The sequence below is a fragment of the Stegostoma tigrinum genome, chromosome 5, assembly GCF_030684315.1.
Source record: "Stegostoma tigrinum isolate sSteTig4 chromosome 5, sSteTig4.hap1, whole genome shotgun sequence".
Taxonomy (NCBI): domain Eukaryota; kingdom Metazoa; phylum Chordata; class Chondrichthyes; order Orectolobiformes; family Stegostomatidae; genus Stegostoma; species Stegostoma tigrinum.
Genome location: NC_081358.1, coordinates 33,884,625 through 33,907,728, shown reverse-complemented (window position 1 = coordinate 33,907,728; position 23,104 = coordinate 33,884,625). Strand labels below are relative to the sequence as shown.

The following is a 23,104-nucleotide window of genomic DNA, read 5'->3' as shown; positions in this document are numbered from 1 at the left end:
CTTTGCTCGTCAATTCCGAGGATAGGTGACAGCTGTAAGTAGAAATATGCCACTAAAATTCCTGCTTCTAAGCAGGAATGATTCTTTTACTCCCTCCCTGGGTGTCAATGGTGACAATAACATTTTGCACAGTTTCACAGTATAAATAAATCAGGAGAGAAATTGCTGCAGTAAGCCAGCATAGTCTGGAGTCACTGGATTTGAAATGTTAACTCTGTTTCTCTCTCCGCAGACGCTGCCAGACCTGCTGATTTTCTCCAGCAGTTTCTGTTTGTGTTTCAGATTTTCAGCATTCGCAGTTCCTAGTTTAGTCGAAATAAACCAGGACTCTGGTGTGTCTTGGCAAAGTCTAAAACCTGGTTTATGCTTGCAGCATCTGTATTTTTGACTTCAGTTTTTGTTGATGTCAACATGATTGTAGAGTAGGCGAGGGCAAGAAGCTAAATATATTCACTGTGATTTTTATTTTCTTGTATGTGTTTTTAGTAATTTAACTTCTTTCCTTCTGTCTTCTTTCTGCACGTAGTATGCTATCTGGACAGCCTTGTGGGTGGCCTGGAATGTATTCATTTTCTGTTTCTATTTGGAAGTTGGAGGACTCTCAAAGGTAAGCATTAGCTTTTAAAACAAGTAATGAGTATGGGAGCAGCTGGGCATCTCCTAGATTGCAATAATTTGCGAGTGGATGATAAAATCACAACTTACCATGCCAGCACATGCCTTCAGTGAGATGTCAGGTTAATTTGTTTGCTCCTTGCTCTTGTTTGTTTTCACTAGAAATCTAATGTCACTGCCTGAGGTCTAAAGCAGTATCTCTTGTCCTGCCTGTGCTGTTAGCTGGGAACCTACTGTTTGTTCTCAGTTGTCTCAGTCTGTACTGCAGAAAGTGTCCCTACACTCCTGTTTCAATTTTTACCACCTGAACAAAGAAAACAAAAGATGCTTTACAATGTGAAATGAGGAAACATATTGGCTTCAGTGATCAGAGACAATGAGAACTGCAGATGCTGGAGAATCCAAGATTACAAAGTGTGGAGCTGGATGAACACAATCGGCCAAGCAGCATCTTAGGAGCACAAAAGCTGACATTTCAGGTCTAGACCCTGAATCAGAAAAGACCCTTTTCTCATGAAGGGTCTAGAGCCGAAACGTCAGCTTTTGTGCTCCTAAGATGCTGCTTGGCCTGTTGTGTTTGTCCAGCCCCACACTTTGTTATGTTGGCTTCGGTGACCAGTTTCTACAGAGAATTGCCCAACAGCAATTGTCTATCAGATACTGCCTAATTGCTTGAGATACGCTGTTGACAGAAACTCTTGTTTGTGTCAAGTAATTAGCATTGTTATTTTCTAGAACACAAACTCAGTGCTTATTGGTTGGCGATTGTGACTAACCTGCCCATAATATTTGAATAATAAGATAATTACTTAGCTTTTCTGCATGTAAGGTGTTACAATAAAGAGTGGTCTTTTAAAAACTGTTACCAGGTGGAAGAATAATCATTACTGTTGTGAATTCAATGTTAGTTAGAATATATATCTAGCATATTGGGTAATATTTTACAGGACAGGCAGAATTAGAGGCTGAGCCAGAAAAATATGACAAAAATGCTTCAGATCTTTCACCAATGTGTTCCCTGTTTCCAACCACCTTCCCCAGGGGTGATCTGACTGAGCTGTCAGCAACCTCTAGTAGCACTGGGAATCCAATTGTTTTGGAAACAGTTCACACCAATTTTCATAGAACAATGAGATCTCAGCCCATGCAGTGTCTACACCAGAATTAGACAACTTGGTCATGTGTGGGGGCCACAGTTTTTCTCGCACAAAGAGCAGATGAATGAATATAAAAACACTTTTTTCAAATTTGGAGATGTAGTGCTCAGTCCATCATTAAGCATGGCACTTAGGTATGAAAAAACCATAACCACTTCCTAACAAATAGCGTCAAAGCAATTATTGATCATTTTAAAAATGAATAATTAATAAATATGACAACTAAAAGATGCCAAGCTATTTAATAAAATCTTTTTATTGCCTTTTCACTTAAGCAGACCTAGAGAGAGAGGGACACAGGGAAAGCGAGAGAGATGGTTTGGCCCCAAATCCTGGTCACTGAGAAATGGGCAGGGGACCAGGGTCTGCAGTGATTGTAATAAGGCCAGCCAGGTGGATGTCGTAGAACATGAGTTCCCTGATTGGGGCTGTTAATCTGGTCCAATCAGGGAGCTCTAGCTGACAGGTATGAACAGGAGTGTCCTGTTCAGTCTGAGAGCTGGCTCTGTAGGAGCTGGATCAGTGTCAAGGTCTCTCCACATGTAAATAAAGGGTGACTTGGTGATGGGGCACTGGCCTCTGTGGAGTTATTTCAGGGTTGATCTAGGGAGTTGTGCACCAACCTTATGTTCACCTCAAGTGGTGTACACTTCAACTGCTTTTCAGGTGGCTCAGTGGTTAGCATTCCTACCTCACAGTGCCAAGGTAATAAAATGTGAGGCTGGATGAACACAGCAGGCCAAGCAGCATCTCAGGAGCACAAAAGCTGACGTTTCGGGCCTAGACCCTTCATCAGAGAGGGGGATGGGGGGAGGGAACTGGAATAAATAGGGAGAGAGGGGGAGGCGGACCGAAGATGGAGAGAAAAGAAGATAGGTGGAGAGGAGAGTATTGGTGGGGAGGTAGGGAGGGGATAGGTCAGTCCAGGGAAGACGGACAGGTCAAGGAGGTGAGATGAGGTTAGTAGGTAGGAGATGGAGGTGCGGCTTGGGGTGGGAGGAAGGGATGGGTGAGAGGAAGAACAGGTTAGAGAGGCAGAGACAGGTTGGACTGGTTTTGGGATGCAGTGGGTGGGGGGCAAGAGCTGGGCTGGTTGTGTGGTGCAGTGGGGGGAGGGGACGAACTGGGCTGGTTGAGGGATGCAGTAGGGGAAGGGGAGATTTTGAAACTGGTGAAGTCCACATTGATACCATATGGCTGCAGGGTTCCCAGGCGGAATATGCGTTGCTGTTCCTGCAACCTTCGGGTTGTTGCAGGAACAGCAACTCATATTCCGCCTGGGAACCCTGCAGCCATATGGTATCAATGTGGACTTCACCAGTTTCAAAATCTCCCCTTCCCCTACTGCATCCCTCAACCAGCCCAGTTCGTCCCCTCCCCCCACTGCACCACACAACCAGCCCAGCTCTTGCCCCCCACCCACTGCATCCCAAAACCAGCCCAACCTGTCTCTGCCTCCCTAACCGGTTCTTCCTCTCACCCATCCCTTCCTCCCACCCCAAGCCGCACCCCCCGCTACCTACTAACCTCATCCCACCTCCTTGACCTGTCCGTCTTCCCTGGACTGACCTATCCCCTGCCTACCTCCCCACCTACACTCTCTCCACCTATCTTCTTTACTCTCCATCTTCGGTCCGCCTCCCCCTCTCTCCCTATTTATTCCAGTTCCCTCCCCCCATCCCCCTCTCTGATGAAGGGTCTAGGCCCGAAACGTCAGCTTTTGTGCTCCTGAGATGCTGCTTGGCCTGCTGTGTTCATCCAGCCTCACATTTTATTATCTTGGAATCTCCAGCATCTGCAGTTCCCATTATCTCTCACAGTGCCAAGGACCTGGATTCAATTCTAGCCTCAGGCGATTGTCTATGTGGAGTTTGCATATTCTCCCTGCATCTGTGTCTTTACCCTCCGGGTGCTCTTGTTTCCTCCCACAGTCTAAAGATTTGCAGGTTAGGGCGGATTGGCCATGCTAAACTGCCCGTTGTATCCAGAGATGTGCAGGTTAGATGGATTGCCCATGGGAAATGCAGGGAATTGTGTGTGGCTGCCGTTGGACGGCTGGTGCAGACATGATGGGCTGAACAGTCTCTGTCTGCACTCTAAAGATTCTGTACAATTTCATGAGGAACTGTAGTGGGTTTTCCACACAGGCCAAAAACGCAGAGGCCCTGGCTAGCCATTCTCCTCCTCACTGCCAGGGTCTGCCCATCACCTGAATGAAGTCACTCACCTTGGTACTAGTAATTCCGCCTCCAATCACAGAATGTTTCTCTCCCACAACTATTGCTGATAGGCTCCCAAGGGAAACTGCCTGTGATTGGAGGAATTCTTAGCGATTCCTTCACCTCTATTTCACTGTTTTCTGAACATGCAGTCCGTCAGCTTGCACACAGCTACCTGGTGACCTGGAGTCTGGCCTCGCAAGGCCAGAAACACAGGGAAACACAGGTCTAGAGGTTGTCCATGTGCAGGAGATGCCAACACAGCAGGGAGACATTAAGGCCTAAAATTGACAAGTTGTCAGAATTCTGTAAATTGGCAAGGAAACGGCCTAACATTGAAGGGACCGCTCAATGAGATTGCTGCTATTAATATTGTTACTAGGAGAGAAACCTCTGAAGCTACCTAAAGATAATTCTGTCAATTCAACGAGGGTAATAATCTGTGAGGTTCCAGTGGATATACTGACGTCGTGTGCTATGTGGAGGTGAATCTTCATCAGCTTCCACAAGCACTCTCACACACACTCACACTCTTTCTCTCTCTCTCGTTCAAACACACAAACATACACACTGGCTCAATCACACAGATTCAGACACACAACAGACACACACACATGCACACATACTCTCCCTCACACACATGCATGCACACACATATGCTCACTCATTCGCACACACACATCTGCACAGATATGCACTCACATGCACTCATTCTCATATACACACAGAAAAACGCACACACACACGCGCACACACACGCACACAAGCACACACAAACACCCCTGAATGGCTGAATGGTGCAGAAAAAATAAGTGACAGCAGAAAATTCGAAGAAGATTCTAGTACAATGCATCGCAAACTATTTTCCAAAATGATTGCATGTTCACAGTTTAAAAATTAACACAACCCGAGACTGCAGCAGAAAGAAAAGATGAATAAAGTCTCATATCCGATGTACGGTTCTTGATATTTATCTGAGATAGATCATGAGTATAGATGTGAAAATCTGTGAATTGAAGTACTTCATTCAAAGTATTATTATTTGATGCACTCTCCACTCCATGACTTTGGCTGAGCTGCTTAAGAAGGCTGTGAAAGTTCAGGCTGAAGGTTCCTGAGTTGTTTCACAGCAGTAGGCTGTTTGGCTTGGACCCAGGCTGCTGCCCATCAGCTCAGAGTTTGTCATTTCATTGGTGGCTGCATCTGGACTTGGAGACTCAGTGCAACACCCCTGTGTGGAAATCCATGGCCTTGTGGGAGAAGGAGGGAGAAAGGGATTGACAGAGTGAGTGAGTGAGGGAGACAGAGGGAGGGAAGGAGAAGGGGGAAGCGAGTAAGAAACTGAGTGGATGAGTGAGGAAGGAGATGGAGGGATGGAAGGAGAGGGGGAAGGAAGGAAGAGACTGAGAAATGAGCTGCACAACAACAGGGCTGGATCGTGTCTGGGTCTTGATACCAGAACCTGTAGTTTGGGAGTCACTGTTCTATCACCTGTAAAATCACACAAGGATGAGGTGAAGGACTAGTGTATGGCCACTGGGCTAGTAATTCAGAGACCCAGGTAATGCCCTGGGGACCTGGGTTCAAATCTTGCCATGGCAGTTAGTGGAATTTCAACTCAATTAATCTCATCTAATGATCATTCATCCACTCTTGGGGAAACCCATCTGGTTCGCTAATGTCCTTTGGGGAAGGAAACTGCCATCCTTATCTGGGCTGGCCTATGTGTGACTCCAGACCCACAACAATGTGGTTGATTCTTAGGTATGAGCAATAAATGCTAACCTAGCCAGTGACAACCACAACCCATGAAAGAATAAATTTGGGAAGTAGAAAGGCAAAATTTACACTTCCCAAATCATCAAAATGGCAAAGTTACCAAACACAATGGCTATAGTTTATTTGCCAACCTCCTGTGTACTTTTAAGCATGTTTTAGTTTTACCTTCTCAATCTGTGGAAGCAGGATGTTCCTCCTTTCCCATTGCTATTTCCAACATAACATCCAGGGAGGCAGTTGTGAATTGCGGCTCCATCCCTTCTGGTCTCTCTCTTCCATTTCAATGTAGCTGCTTATGTTTTGTCTTGGGGGGACCTCCCTGACTGCGGATACATGGCACACAGTGAGGTGCCTCAAACCATCCCCTTGTCTGGAGTACTCTGTGTTTCATTTATTTTTAAAAAGTAATCTGCAAAGCTGCAACTGATTTTCCATTATCAGATAGGACTGCTCCTCAATTTCTGTTGCACTTCAGTACCATGCTGCTGACTTTGACCACCTTGCGCAGAGAGGACCAAATAGATCAGGAGACTTCCTTGGTGGAGGATCAAGGCAATGGGTATTTCAGAGGGTCATTCTGCCTGTTCCTCCTCTGTAGCAACATCTAAAATTGATGCCCTGAACAGGGAAAACACAGCCCACCATTTCACTTCAGACCTTGTATGAATGGTGGATATCAATGTACCATAATCTTAGCAGACCATAGGCCTGCTCTCTGATTAGAAAATCTGAGACGACCGGTGGTGGTTTAACCTGAGGGGCACCACACTTCAGATGAGGGGAGAGGTTGAGAAGGAGAGTCGTTCATGGTAACTTCAGCCAGTGCAGGAATTGAACCCACACTCTTAGGTGTACCAGCTGTCCAGCTAAATGAGCTAACCAGCCAGCCGAAGCTAACCTGCTTAACCAGTGCATTCTTGCAAAATAGAACAGAACAGAGCACCAACATTGGATGTGATTCTGATGTTGGAAAACAATTATTAAATAATCATGATTGTGCTAAGTACTACACTAGAAACCAATTTAAGATTGTCAGTCGAGCTAGCAGCATGATTCAATTTCACATGTTACACGCATCATATATTCCCATCCATGACCCTGCTGTTTAGAAGTAAAAGCAATATGTCTACACATTGCACCTTTCTCATTGGGGATCCAGCTATGGAACCCATCGATCCATATTGCAACCTATGGAAATGCCGTAACCAGAGTCAACTTGTCTGGTTTGGATTTAATCACAAACTAAGATTGACAGCTGACTGTTCTGCTACATCTCCATGCCAACCATAGTTGAATCAATCAGCGCCCTCTTCTCATTGGTTCCTTTCTGAAATTGCTTCAATCCTGAGCAGTGAAAGACAGAAAGAGTTGACTCCACGTCCTGCTTTAACTTCACAGAAATGCAAAAATGTGAAATTGAACATGCAGTGATATGCTCCTTAATTCATCGGACCTTCAATGTAGTCCTGCTACTGGGAAAGAGCAGAGGCTTCCTATTGAAGGGAAGTGGTCAGCCACTTACTATCATCTACTAGAATACATAAACAATTGTGACTGCTGGAGATCTGGATCAGATAGAGAAATTACTGGTAAAATTCAGCAGGTCTGACAGCATTTGTGGAGAAAAAGCAGAGTGATGATCTAGACAATGGCCTGGTGGCATTATTGCTCGACTGTTAATCCAGAGACCAGATAACATTCCAGGGACCCAGGTTTGAATCCTGAACAGCAGATGGTGGTTTGTGAAGCCCATTTTTAAAAAATTGGCATTATGAATCTAATGATGACCATGAGTCAGTTGTGGATTATTGGGAAACACCCATCATGCTCACTAATGTCCTTTAGGGAAGGAAACTGCAATCCTTACCCGATCTGGCCTACAGCAAGTTGGTTGACTCTGAACTGCTGTCTGGGCAATTAGGGATGGGCAGTAAATGCTGCCCGGGCAGCAAGACCCTCATATATGAATGAATAAACAAAAATGACCCTCTGAGTTTTGCCAACAGTTTCTGTCTTTGATGCTACCATTTACTGCCTAATTCGGGGCTACTGTATGAGAATTGGCATTTTGTCACAGCAAGATTACCACCTTCCTTTGTCATCTCACTGCCACTTTGGGAGGCCAGCAACTGAATGAAGTCACCTTCTAGTGACTGTGTTGAGAAAAGTGGAGAATGTTGAAAGCTCCTGCAGTTCCAGTGATGTTCCAATGGGTTTCCTCTCTAACATTCAGGCACTTGGCTTTTTTTTCACTGTTTGTTGTGCTTAGCTGCTTGGCCGTGGAGGTCTCTCAAACTCCTCAGCAGTCTCTACCTCTCCTGATGACCCTGATAAAATTCCAGCGCTGCCAGCCATTTGACTGGTCAGCCAGCAACAGGAGCTGGCCTGTCATCTTTAATTGGAAGGCTGACCCAATGCTGGCCAATTAGGAGAGGGCTTTAAAATTTGTCAGCAGATCCAGGCTTCAGGGCCTACTTTCTACTCCAATATCAGCAATCTGACTTCCCCTGTAAAATTCAGTCCACAGTGTCATATTTGGCTGGGTCTGCCAATTTATTTACTGCCAACCTTCCTTAACATGCTAAGAAATAAGAAAAGCAATCTGTCTAATTTATTCTCCTGAGAAAGGTTGCGACCTGCACTTTTACTTTGAGAATAATGGCTGCATAATTTTACCTTGAGGAACACAGAATGTCCTTGACATTTGGGGAAACAGTGCAAATGTTGGTGACATTTGATGTTGGTAAATATTGAGGTACAGATAAGATGTTAATTTAAAGCACATCAGCTCAGTCAGGTATTCTATTGCTGACTGTGCCTTTACATGAGGGACAGCATGGCTGATCATTGTGAGAGTACTTCTGAATTATTGAAAGTGAAATGTTTGACAGTTGACGTGAAACAGCATTGCAACAACATGAACCCTTTCTTGCCTGCAGTGTTCGTGTTTCTGTGCTGGCCCATGTGTCAGTTTTAAGTAGGCCAACTTATTAATTTAGTGCAAAGTTAGAAAGCCACATAAAATAATGAATTGAAATTGAGCTTTAGGTTTGTAGAGCTGGATTGAAATGTTTTAAAATGGTTTATTAAGGGTGATTATAGCTATTATTTGGGAAGCTGACAATATCCAGGACTGAAAATATCTTGGAATTTGAGCTGCCCTTGGGAACCAGTAATAAACTCACAACAAACATACTATTCAATACATGGTCTTCCTCCCATGGTGTGATGACATTTGACCAAGACCTAATTACCGGTTGTATAGTTTTGTGAGTTACTTGCAGCTAGCTTGTCATAGTTTTCTGCTTCGATTCAAAAGTTATTTTCTACAAAAATGTCAGTTATGGCTGACAACAGATGCATGAAGACATATTTACTGCTTCTAATGTACTTCATGTGCGGAGATTTTGTCACCTTTCCACTTTATCCTTCTGACTATAGAGCTGGTCTCTCATTAGAGAGAGACAACTGGTGTTGAGTTTAACCTGAGGGTCACCCTGCCTCAGACATGAGGGAGGCTGAGAAAGAACATCCTTCACAGTAACCTCAGCCTGGTGTGGGAATTGAACCTGTGCTGTTGGCGTTACCCTGCATCATAAGTAAACTAGCAGTCCAGACAACTGAGATAGCCAACCCAACAAATGTAGTAATGCTAAATAAATCAATGACAATGAAGCTCAAGTTTACTGCCATCAGCTACCCTTGCACTGGAACAATGAGTTCTGTAATTGGAAGTCTAACAGTCTAATGTTAGAAATGTGCATCTCCTCTATAGTCAGGCAGCCTTGTTGTACCTTAACAATTTTTTTGTCACATTGTCTATTTTTGGTTCATTCAAACCTGAAATTCACTGTGATGGTGTTTATATAAGTGTCTTTGTAGATGTAATAGGCATTACTGCGATGTCCTCTTCTCCTAAAGAGTCCTAGTTTATTTTCCAAATTGGGTCAGGTCAGATCAACTCCAACTTCAGACACCAATCCTCATTGCTGCCAAATGCAGCATGAATTTGGAAGCTAAGGTAAAACAGTCAGTTTTTTTTAAAATCTAGTTATATCTCATATAATACCTAATGCAAAGCTACTGTTTTTTTTCAAAAATGATATAAATTCCAGAACTCAATGTATACCTGGTGATTCCCAATTCTGAGAACCTCAACCACCTAGCTAATATGTGAGAATGTCTTTCATCGTCAAAGGAGACCCTTTCCTCCAACTGGCAGTTTCATAGAAACCCTATAGTGTCTAAACAACCACTAACCCATCAAGTCCACACCAACTCTTCAAATAGCATTCCACCCAAAGCAATGCCACATCCCTCCCTCAATCTCTGTTACCCTGCATTTCCCATGGCTATTTTACCAAGCCTGTGCACTCCCAGACACTATGGGCATTTTGCATGGCCAATCCACCTATCCTACACATCTTCAGACTGTGGGAGGAAACCCACGCAAACACAGGAAGAATGTACAAACTCCACACCGCCCAGGGCTGGAATCGAACCCAGGTCCCTAGCACTGTGAGGCAGCAGTGCTGACCACTGAGCCACTGTGCTGCCCCCATTCTGAAGAGTTCACCTGCAGGATCCCAATAACTCACAGACATTCTATTTTTTTAACAAGATAAACCATTCTGTATACACAGTGGCACGTTGGTTTTTGTATCAAATTGCATTGCTTTAATTAATTAGAACTCATGTGCATGTTGACCAGTTCAAAGCATAATTTCTGATCAAGGCTTTTGACTGACAATCTTGAAGATTCTCCAGGTACTTTTGAAAGTAAATTAAACTAAAATAAAGAGAAGTTAGGATAAACATAACTCATGGTGTGAATATTTATTTTGGAATGAGTTGCATTGGTCTTTACCTGCTATGTAAAAATCAATAATGCATGTTTGACCACTGATCGTCATTCAGGGACTGCTGTGCAATGAATATTACTCAGTTCAGAGACTTCACACAGCAGCAGAACATTTGTTAGAGGAGAACAGAGTGCTGTGGGTCTGTTTGCTCACCAAACTTATTCTACCGAGAGAATTTCTCCTTCAGGAGTAACTCAAAGAATTTCTTGGAGCATTGTTGACAGTGACAATGTAAAGCATATAGGTAACCTAGAGATTTACTTCCTATTAAATCTATGCAAACTGTGTGAAGCTGAAGATTGTGATCTGTATTGGCTCTTAGGCCTCCTATATTCTCCCTGCTTGTTATAGTCACAGAGTCATAGAGAGATACAGCATGGAAACAGATCCTTCGTCCAATTCATCCACGCTGACCAGACATCCAAAATTAATCTAGCCCCATTTCTCAGCAATTGGCCCATATCCCTGTAAACCCTTCCTACTCATGTCTTCTGACTTAACTGATTGCTCTTGAATAGAGTGACCCTTCTGTTACATTGGAGGTTAAAGAAAACTGAATGCCTGCTCTGAAGTCTTTTGGCTGCATTTATGAGTCAGGTCTGTAAGATTGCTTTGCTTGCAATGACTAGATTAGCAAAGTCTGTAGAGCACATACTGCACACTTACCCAGTATCTGTTAAATATATTGTATGCAGCATGCCAATGACCTGGTGCCTGCATGTTAATATAATTGCTGTGTGCAAAGGTGCCAAACACACTGTTCTTTAGCTGCAGGCATCATAAGCCTTTTGAAATTAGTGGTAAATGTTTCCACTGTTTGAAGCTAGCCTGCATTTTTTATAGCAACTGTGAACATCTTAAAGCAAAGTTGCATTGTTGCCGGAGATGGTGACATGATTTTAAAGAAAGCTGTGCAACAATAACTGAGCATGATGACTGAATTCTCCACTTTTTCTGAAAGGGTTTGTTGTCCTGGAAGCTCAGATTGCTGCCACTATGGCTGTGGACATCACATCTCAGTTGGGCTTCACAGCTGGCAGGCTAGCTGAGATACCAGCTACAACCTGGATGCAATGCTGAAAGACATATAATGATCTCACCAGAGCTTTCAACATCTGTTATGTTTGCTCTCACCTGTCACACCTCCATTTTCACAGTGCACCGTACTTCCTTTGTGCACACGAATATACATATCACTTGCACTGACACACGTACATACATACACAGCCAGGTATTACACCTTTAGCAGTTGCACTTCCTTTGTGCACACGAATATACATATCACTTGCACTGACACACATGTACATTCATACACATGTACCTGCACCCCACATCGCCCCAACCCAATTGCTTCTTCTCATTCCAATACAATCAGTGTGTGTATTTCATTTCTTCTCCTTCTCATACATAAATGCTCATCATGAGTGTAGCCCTCACTTTCTATATGCTCCTTTCTTTTTTGAAGGGGAAGGTCAGCTTTGCTGAGGATATTCTAGCATGCAGCAAATTCAGAGTGCAAATATTAGCATGTAGGATTTAAGGCAGGTAGATAAAGTGTCATAAGTACATCTTGGCCAGAGGGAAAGATAACACACTAACAGAAAATACAAAGTTCATTGGAACAAAAATGAAACTCAGCAAGTCTGACAGCATCTGTGGGGAGAAAGCAGAGTTAATGTTTTGAGTCCAATGACTCTTCTTCAGAACATATATCGTGAAGTATTTACTAAATTATTACAACCTGGTCCATCTCTGACTGTTCTCTTCCCTTCCTCAACACCTCTGATTCAATTTCTGGGGATTCACTGGCCACTGATCTCCACTAATAAACCCACTGACTCCCACAGTTACCTGGACCATACATCCTTACACCCTGCTTCTTGTGAAGACTCTATCCCAATCTCTCAGTTCCTCTGTCTCCGTGCATATGTTCAGATGAGACCAACTTAAACAAGGGAGCCTCCGAAATGTCCACCTTCTTCTTCAACTGACGATTCCCCAGCTCCATTGTCGACGGGGCCCTCAACTAGATCTGACCCATCTGCTGCACTTCCACCCTCACCCCCTCTCGCCTCCCGCAACAGCGATAGGGTTTCCCTTGTCCTTACCTACCATCCCAACAGCATTGACATCCAGACGACCATCAGATGCCATTTCCGCCACCTTCAGTGAGTTGCCACCACCAGACACATATATCCCTCCCCTCCCTTATCCACCTTCTGTGACCATCCCTTCTGGAACACCCTGGTCCATTCTTACTTCACTCCCAAGACCCCAGCCTCATGGTACCTTCCGTTGCAACTGCTAAAGGTGTAATGCCTGGCTGTTTACCTCCTCCCTCCTCAGTATCCAAGGGCCCAAACATACCTTCTGGGTAAAGCATTACTTTACCTAGAGCTCCTACAATCTAGTCTACTGCATTCGCTGCTCTCAATGTAGTCTCCTCTACATTGGAGGAACGAAGTATAGACTGGGTGACCGCTTCACAGAACACCTATGTTCTGTCCACAAAAAAGATCCAGTTGTCTGCCACTTTAACACACCATGTTCCTTGGCCAACATCTCTGTCTCAGGCTTGTTGCAGTGCTCCAGCGAAGTTTAATGCAAGCTGGAAGAACAACACCTCATTTTCCGCTTGGGGACCCTGCAGCCCTTAGGACTCAATATCAAGTTCATTAATTTTAGGGTTTGAGCCCTCCCATGTCCTTACCTCAACCCCACAAACCAGACCTTGTTATAACATAATAAAATGTGAGGCTGGATGAACACAGCAGGCCAAGCAGCATCTCAGGAGCACAAAAGCTGACGTTTCGGGCCTAGACCCTTCATCAGAGAGGGGGATGGGGGGAGGGAACTGGAATAAATAGGGAGAGAGGGGGAGGCGGACCGAAGATGGAGTGCAAAGAAGATAGGTGGAGAGGGTGTAGGTGGGGAGGTAGGGAGGGGATAGGTCAGTCCAGGGAAGACGGACAGGTCAAGGAGGTGGGATGAGATTAGTAGGTAGCTGGGGGTGCGGCTTGGGGTGGGAGGAAGGGATGGGTGAGAGGAAGAACCGGTTAGGGAGGCAGAGACAGGTTGGACTGGTTTTGGGATGCAGTGGGTGGGGGGGAAGAGCTGGGCTGGTTGTGTGGTGCAGTGGGGGGAGGGGATGAACTGGGCTGGTTTAGGGATGCAGTGGGGGAAGGGGAGATTTTGAAACTGGTGAAGTCCACATTGATACCATATGGCTGCAGGGAACCCTGCAGCCATATGGTATCAATGTGGACTTCACCAGTTTCAAAATCTCCCCTTCCCCCACTGCATCCCTAAACCAGCCCAGTTCATCCCCTCCCCCCACTGCACCACACAACCAGCCCAGCTCTTCCCCCCCACCCACTGCATCCCAAAACCAGTCCAACCTGTCTCTGCCTCCCTAACCGGTTCTTCCTCTCACCCATCCCTTCCTCCCACCCCAAGCCGCACCCCCAGCTACCTACTAATCTCATCCCACCTCCTTGACCTGTCCGTCTTCCCTGGACTGACCTATCCCCTCCCTACCTCCCCACCTACACCCTCTCCACCTATCTTCTTTGCTCTCCATCTTCGGTCCGCCTCCCCCTCTCTCCCTATTTATTCCAGTTCCCTCCCCCCATCCCCCTCTCTGATGAAGGGTCTAGGCCCGAAACGTCAGCTTTTGTGCTCCTGAGATGCTGCTTGGCCTGCTGTGTTCATCCAGCCTCACATTTTATTATCTTGGAATCTCCAGCATCTGCAGTTCCCATTATCTCTTGTTATAACATATTGTCTGCTAATACACACTCCCTATTGTTAGCCACTAATAGTCCCTATTAATACGTATTCATTTTTCCAGCCAGATCATTATCTACTCCTTTGTTTGTCCAATTGTTCTTGCCTCTCTTTGGGTTCTATCCCCACCTGGCCTTACCCCTGGCCCCCTCCATCGCCTTCATACCTTCTACATATAAACCAACATTTTCCGAGTGCCATCAGTTCTGAGCAAGAGTCACCGGACCCAAAACATCATCTTTGATTTTTCTGCACAGATGCTGCCAGATCCACTGAGCTTTTTCAGCAACTTCTGTTTTTGTATTACAGGAGTCCCTCCTTTGAGCATAACATTTATGAAATAATTTTTCCATTGTATCCACTGGATACTAGGACACTAGAACAGAAGCCAACTGAACCTTTGGGTATGCCCAGATTTCCAACATTTGAAGCTCCTTCTCAAGTGGTGAGGTTAGAAAATATCTCTTTGTTTCAGTTATATCTCAGGCTGGATCACTGCCGATTTATGGACCACTTGGTGCCCGACCTGCAGTTGAAAGGTACTGTATCTTTCTTTTCTATTGTTTTGTACCTCATAAATTTGATCTCAGTCTCTAAGTCTTAGAAACTACTCTCCATCCATGATGCCGTAAGATATTGGAGCAGAATTAGGTTATTTAGCCCATTGAGTCTGCTGTACCATTCAATGATTACTGATATTTCTTAACCCCATTCTCCTGCCTTCTCCCCTTAACTCTTGATTTCCCCCTTACTAATCAGGAACCGATCTACCTGTGTCTTGAATACCCTCCTGAAGGCCATTTGCAGCCTTCTGAATGTTGTCATATTTGTAAAATCTGTCAGCTATCTGTCAGTTTCTGAATAAAATAGCAATAAAATTTGCATCTTTTAATTCAATGCAGAGGATTTTGTGACAGCAATGTGCATTAATGGAGATGAAGTACAGATTTAACTGCTCAAAGCTTGTGTTATGCAGTGGAAAAATGATGTATCAACTGCAGCCTGTTACAAATGAATATCTCTCATGAGCTAGGGAATGGACTGTCATGCTAATGATATACAGTAGCTTCTCCTACTGTAGGCATGTCAAGATAAATGTGCCCTATCCTGCCGACTATTGAGTAAGGGAACATGGAGGGCTGCCTACATTCTTTGTAAAAATGTTGAGCATTCATCATTTGGGTAGAACCAAGTGTCATCTTATTCACTGAGGTGTCAGACAGCAAGAGATTGCAGCACATAAATAATTAATGAAATTAGAGTGTTACCTCTTTTGAGAAACCAGTAGGTCCTTCAGTCTAATGGTCCATGGAAATTCATAAGTTGCACTACAGTCATATTACAGCTCGCAGCAAGCTCTGAAGGTTATGGGGGGTGTTTAAAGAATTGTTCATTTTTCTTGGAGAAAACTGATTCTACGAAATAACCTTGCAAGGCGCAGCCTACTGCAAGTAGGGATTTGTTTTATTGTTACCAAATTGTGAGTTTGGATAGTCAATTGTAAGTTACCAAGAAAGGGCAAAGTGCATGTTAGCAAGACTCCATACCACCTTCAGGCTTAGGAGAAAGCAGTCTGAGGTCCTATCTTCATCAAAAAGATATAAGTTGTAACATTAATTGGTACCTTTTTCCAAATTCTTGCTATTTGTCACCATTTCTTTTATTTTGAGCATTTATTAGCTTGTGTTTGAAGTAATGTATTGGTGACTATGAAATATGCCGCATCCTTTGCTGTAGTTCATTGTCTCATAATTTATAAATTCAACTTTTAATTACATGCAACATGCTAGCTTTTCACATGGATTCCAATCATCAGATTTTAAAAGTTGTCATGTTTTTGGGAGTGTGCCTTTAAATTACAGTTAAAAAAAAGGGAGTCCCAAGAGGTCTTCTATGGTGTTTCTAATAGTCAGTCCAGGTGGCTTGTTTGTTACAGATCAAAGGACAGCTTAGATTGTTTTATTGGGAAGAAGCTGCAAGGCACACTCGGAGACAGTAGCAGCCTGGAGACTCCCAATCTGCAGCGACCACAAAGTGCTGAGAATGTGAGGAGGTAAAAGGTTGAGATTTAAACTGTTCATTTAAATGGTTCCAAGATGAGACAGTGGCTGTCAAGAATAGCTAATTAGCACTTCTACCTAGATATGACACTGCTGTTGATTCATGTTACAATGGGAAGGATATATAGGAAGCTATTCTAAAGATCAGATCACAAATTTTTATGGACTTGTATAGCACAAACAGTAACTTGGAGTGTGTCTGGATCTGACAAAGAAGGAGTAGCTAGACACCAGAGAAACACTCTGTGGTTTGCAAGGCAGAAGCGAAAGGGGAAGTTAGCACTCTGATTGAAAAGATCACATTCGTGACCAGCAATAATGAGACTGAAAGAGTTGCAAACTTGAACTTGAGGGAGAGGCTGTAGAAAAATGAGATCTTTCTGAGGAAAGACAGTTCAAAGATTATGTGATAAGAGGCTGAAAAAGGAATAAAACAGAAATGAAGCCTTAGATGGTAAGAATCACTGTAGATTTTTGAAACTTTATTGATGAGTTGCGGACATCCTGGCTAGGCCAATATTTATTGCCCGTTCCTAGATGCCCTTGAGATGGTCTTGGTTAGCTGCCTTCCCGAACCACTGCAGTCCACCTGCTGTAGATAGACTCACAATATCTTGTTTGAGACGGTGGGGGAAAGTTTCAGGATTTTAACCCAGTGACAGTGAAAGAACACTGATAAATTTCCAAGTCAGGATGGTGAATTGCTTGGAGGGGAACTTGTGGGGCGGTGGTGTTCCCATGTATCTGCTGCCCTTGTCCTTCTAGTTGGAAGTGGTCGTGAGTTTGAAAGGTGCTGTCCAAGGATCGTAGGTGACTTTCTGCAGTGCATCTTGTAGATAGTACATACTGCTGCTACTGAATATCAGCGGTGATAGAGGGAGTGAATGCTCATGGATGTGCACCAATCAAGCAGGCTGTTTTATCCTGGATGGTGGCAAACTGCTTGGGTGTTGTTGGAGCCTGCTCAGGCAAACGGACCCACAATACTCCTGACTTGTTCCTTGGGGATAATAGTCAGTCTTTAGGAGTCAGCAGATGCATTATTTGTTGCGGGATTCCTAGCCTCTAGCCTGCTCTTGTACTGTTGTATTTATAGAGCAAGTCCAGTTGAGTTTCTGGCCAATGGAATGCTTCCAGGATGTTGACAGTGGGGGATTCAGTGATCATAATCCCATTGAATGTCAAGGGAGCAATGGTTAGAATCTGTCTTGTTGGAGATGATCATAGCCTGCTAATTGTGTGGTGCAAATGTTACATGCTGCTCATCAGTCCAATCCTGGATAATCTCTGGGTCATGCTGTGTGTTGAAAACAACAAATGCTGGCAATCACAGCAGGTCAGGCAGTATTCTTGGAGAGAACGCAAGCTAACAGTTTATGTCCAGATGACTCTTCATTAGAGCAGTGTATTGTTTTGATTTGTATAGAATAAAATGGGGAAGAAACATTATGAAGAAGGTAAGAAATAGGCACAGGAACCCACTGGCCCCTCAAACCTGCTCAACCATTACATCAGGCCTGACATTCTACTTCAACTCCATTTACCCAGGATCTCCTCATTTCCCTTGATTCCATGAAAGGTCAAACATCCGTCAACCTAAATCTGAAATAGACTTAAAGATCGAGTATGCACACCTATCTGGAATAGAGAATTCCAAAGATTCACAACCCTTTGAGTGAAATAATTTCTCACCTCTGTTCTACATATACAACCCCGTTATCCTCTGATTGCTACTCCCCAGCAATCCCCTGCCTAATTTGAGATTTCCCAGCCAGGGAAAAACCTCTCAGCATTTACCCCATCAGGCCCCTTCAGCACCTCGTAAATTTCAATGAGATCACCTCTTAATTGAATTGAATCATTTATTGTCACTGTATACAATGTACAAATACAGTGAAAAGTTTGTACCTTCACTGTACATTCATGGCACCATTCACATTAACGTAGAATAAGACAAGAAAAACAAAATAGCTTAAGAGAGTCCAACTTTCCTTTCCACAGCTGCAGTCCCACTCAGGGCTTTCTAGCCCGCGCCATGGCTCTGCCAGCATCCCACTATAGGCTGTTCACCGGCCCACTGTCACCGCCACTGCTTCAACGGCCCCACTCTCACTGCCACTGCCTCACCAGCCCACTGTCACCGCGACTGCTTCAACGGCCCACTGTCATCGCCACTGCTTCACCGGCCCATATCACCACCACTGCCTCAACGGCCCACTCTGACCACCACCACCTCACCGGCCCACTCTGACCACCACTGCCTCACCGGCCCAATCTCACTGCCACCGCCTCACCAGCCCACTCTGACCACCACCGTCTCACCGGCCCACTCTCACCGCCACTGCCTCACCGGCCCACTTTCACCACCACCGCCTCACGGGCCCACTCTCACCGCCACTGCCTCACCAGCCCCGTATCACCACCACTGCCTCACTGGCCCACTCACTGCTGCCCACTCTTTATCTGCTGCCATCACTCCAGCCTACGCTCGATTCGCCTTCGCCGCAGGACACGGCCTACACATTCAGCACCTGCTACGTGATTCCTGGTCACAACCCAGCTCCTTTCTAGCTCCTTAGGTAGGTACTTAAAAGGGTTGGGGGGTTGCGATATGGATACAATTACTACAGAGGGAGACAGGAGAAGGGAGATAAAAAAGGAAGGGCAAGGAAAAAAGGGAAAGAGAACTGGTGAGCAGAGTGGTACTCCAAATAGAGTGTCTTACCCTTAGTCTCAAATAATATAGTCTCACTTTACTTAGCCTCTCATCATAGGACAAATGTCTGATTCCTAGAACCCCAATATGGTAAATCTTTGCTATACTGCCTTCATTGCAAGTATCTTCTTTTTAGAGTCATGGAGCTGTATAGCTTGGAAACAGACCCTTCAGCCCAACTCATCCATGCTGACCAGATATCCTAAATTAATCTAGTCACATTTGCTACCATTTGGCCCATATTTCTATAAACCCTTCCTATTCATGCCCCCATCCAGATGCCTTTTAAGTGTTGTAAAGTACCACTTCCACCACTTCCTCTGGCAGAACATTTCGTGTACTCACCACGCTTTGTGTGATTACCCCTTCGGCCCCTTTTAAATCTTTCCCCTCTCACTTAAACCTGTGCTGTCTAGTTTTGGACTCCCCCAATCTGGGGAAAACACATTGGCTGTTCACCCTATCCATGTCCCTCACAATTTTATAAACACTCTATAAGGTCACCCCTCAGCCTCAGGGAAAATAGCTCTTAAATATGGGTAACAAAACTGCATATAGTACTCCAGATCTTGTCTCATTAAAGTTAGGTTCTTATACATGTCAAGTGTGACATTTTAGAAATGAAACAACAATTTGGAACTACTAAAGCATTGTCTGTGCAGTAAGGACACTTCTACTCTGGGAGAAAATGTGCTGTAAAAATATAGTCCATTGACTTCAAGTGAAGATAGTTTTGTATGAATAGTTCAGATATGAAACATCATCTGAAATATAATTAGGTTGGGGGATTGGGACCATAAAAGGCCGGGAATTATAGTGCAGTTTACAAATAAAAGATGAGGTTAGGAGGAATTGCTGCACTATGCGTGATACCAAGTTCCCAGAGGAAGGAACGTAAAAACACAAAGCAAATTAGCCACTGAAGCTCAAAAGAAGACAGATTTTCGTGAATCTGAAAACGAAAGACTTCAAAATTCTGCCCCACCACGTCACTTATGTTGGTGCTATGAATGCCCAATGATATAAAAGGGTGGTATTGATTAGTCAGCATGCTCGCGGGTGCTGAGCATTTTGGTCACCTATACAACAGTCACAGGGACTACCATAGCACAGCCTCTGGCTCGACAACACGTTACTGAGAACTGGCTCAAATGCTGTAGAGAGGAGAAGCAACTGTGAAGCCTTCTGGGCTTAAAATTGAGTTCAATGCCTTTAAACTGTGAACAATTTCTTCCCTTTTCTTTAGCTTGTTATCATGTCTTCACCATCCCACCCAACCCCCTGCCCCGCACCCCCATCCCCAATCCCAGTTACTATAGTAACCGCAAACTATAGCCCCGCAAACTATAGTATAAACACTGTCCCCATCACACTTCACTTCAGCTGTGATGAAGAGTCATCTGGAACATGCTCTGTCTTCACGGATGCTGCCTGATATGCTGTGATCTCCAGCATTTGTTGTTTTCAGCACAGACTCTAGCATCTGCAGTAATTTGGCCCTACCATTACTGTGACCTTCCTGCCCAAGGAGCTGGCAAATAAACTATCTCATCCCCAAGTCTGGTTGCAGCCCTCTCATTCCTGATTACTCCCCACATGCCACTGTCAATTCTAACCTATAAGATTTGTGTATCTGAGATGGTGGCTGTGGTTATCAATCAAAGTGTAATGCTTGTTCATCAGTGGCATGCCACTCCTATTTCAGTTGAAACTGCTACAACAGTACCTGAAGTCAGAGATTTAGAAGAGGAGGTTTGGAGTGAGGGGATATGTTGTGGTATGAGTTGAGAAGGAACTTAAAGTGTTCTATCCTGTCATCCTGAAAGTTCACTCTGATACTAGATGCATTGGGCTCTTTTGAAACTGCTCCCACCATGAGGAGAGCTATCCACTCTGTTGGCCTTGGGGAGGCGAAATTTTTCTTACCCTGAAACCAAAATGGCATAACGGCAGGGATTGTGTGGTACCGGGATTGAGTGATGCCGTAGATGAATTGTTGGAAGCGTATGAACATAATGAGAGGTGGTTATGAGGTTGGCATGATTGTTGGGTGTGAGAGATTGCAGTGGAGTATTTTAATGTCAGACCCCCACTGTGAGTAATCCAGACTGGCACCACCTCAGTAATGGGGCTTGTTCCCTGGTGAGGGATCGATGCTGAAGAGATGGAAGATATCATGTGAAGCCAAATTCACAAACCTGGACCACCTGTCTGAGTCATTAAACTGCTTCAGGAACAGTCAAACACTGGGAGATAACCACCATGGCCACCTCTTCTATTCTCTTCTGAGGCCATTCTTTGATGGCTTACTGGTCCTTCACAGTATTAAGGCCTCTCACTTGCTGTCGACTTCCATGATATTGGCCTTTAACACCATATCTGTGAAACTGGGACCCTTTTCTCAATTTTGATACTTTATTTTCTTTGTTTTGACTCGCAGACAATTATACAGGTGATCAGCAACAGTATCCTTCTATAGGATTGCAGCTTACTTTTAAGAAGCTTTCTTTCCTAAAGGACATTAATAAACCAGGCGGGCTTTTCCTGACTATTGACAATGGATTCATGATCATCATTAGGCTCCTAATTCCAGATTTTTATTGAATTCACCTGCCTTGGTGACATTCAAACCAGGACCCCCAGAATATTATTTGGATCTCTGGATTAACAGTCTAGTGGTAAATACCACTAGGCCATCGCCTCCCCTATAGACAATCATCATTGAACATAATGGAGCTCAGTGTAGAGATGGATTTTATTGACAGGTAATAAAATTGCAGTATGTACAAGGCTTGTTGCTATTTTCAATCCCATGTTATGTAAAAGTCAATGTGGAGAGACCACAATTTTTTTTTACATTGTACATCCACATTGCCACTTTATTTTCATTCATTAATTTTGAAATGCTCTGTTTATGTGTTGTTTCATGAAAAGTGAGGGAAATTGGAAAATAATTTGTCCCTGACAGTATAGTGAAAATTTTGCCCCTCCCTTAAAATCTGGAAGAGGCAATGGATCATGGTGATTTTAGTGTGAGGTAATATAACACCAAGAACCAGTTATTTTCCATTTAATTTATCTGGAAAGAATTGCACATCCCATTTGAAGTTCTTTACAAAGTACCTGTGACTGAGTAACTGCCCATTACTGAAGGAATTAAACATTTGGAACAAAGAGTTTCTGCTTTCACTGCAATCAATGACCCAGGCACAGATTCAGCTCCAAGTTTTCAAAATGTGGTCGGGTTACTACTCCAAATCATTTGTACATTGCTGATCGTAATGTCTTCCATGAATTGGTAAATTCTGACCATATGTTGGAACATTGTTCTTTGAAAGAAATTTGAATGTATTTGGGAGTGAAAATGGGCTTATCACCATAGTTTAGATAACATTGCAAAATGTTTCACAGGAGATTATGAAACTAAATATAACAGTAAAGAAGATATTAATTCAGATGAATGCAAGCCAAGTCAAAGGTTGAAGAAGAGTTTTAAGGAATGAAAGAGAGGTGGTGTGTCGGTGGAAATTTCAGAGCCTCGGGTCTAGGCAACTGAAGACATAGACAACAATTGGGGCGATAAAAATCAAAGATACCCAAATGTAATTCACACTTTGGTGGGAAGAAAATTGAGGGAACATAAAGATGTTTGTCATGGATAAGATAAGCTTGAAGAGGATGCAGAGGAAGATAGGAGAGAAGCTAAAGAAAGTTACAAGTACAGTGTTGTGACAAGGGGCAGATTTTACAAGAAGTTTAATCCAGTGGAAGAAAGGACGGCTGATTGGATGATCTAAATCTTAGTGATGAATATGTTTACCTCATGTTGGAGGTGAGGATGAAGACATTAGGAGAAAAGGGTTTAAGGAGGTAGTTTGAGGCCAAGAAAAGAAGCCAGAATACATAGTAA

At 44.0% G+C, this 23,104-nt stretch overlaps 1 protein-coding gene across 1 annotated transcript in view; it reads left to right on the top strand.

Annotated features, from left to right (window-relative positions):
* LOC125452111 (sodium/potassium-transporting ATPase subunit beta-1-interacting protein 3-like) overlaps window positions 1-23,104 on the top strand; it is a 404,842-nt gene that overhangs the window by 212,871 nt on the left and 168,867 nt on the right. The window contains exon 4 of the mRNA XM_048530125.2: window positions 527-607. Coding sequence (XP_048386082.1) covers window positions 527-607 — 81 coding nt within the window. The remainder of the gene's footprint in view (window positions 1-526; window positions 608-23,104) is intronic.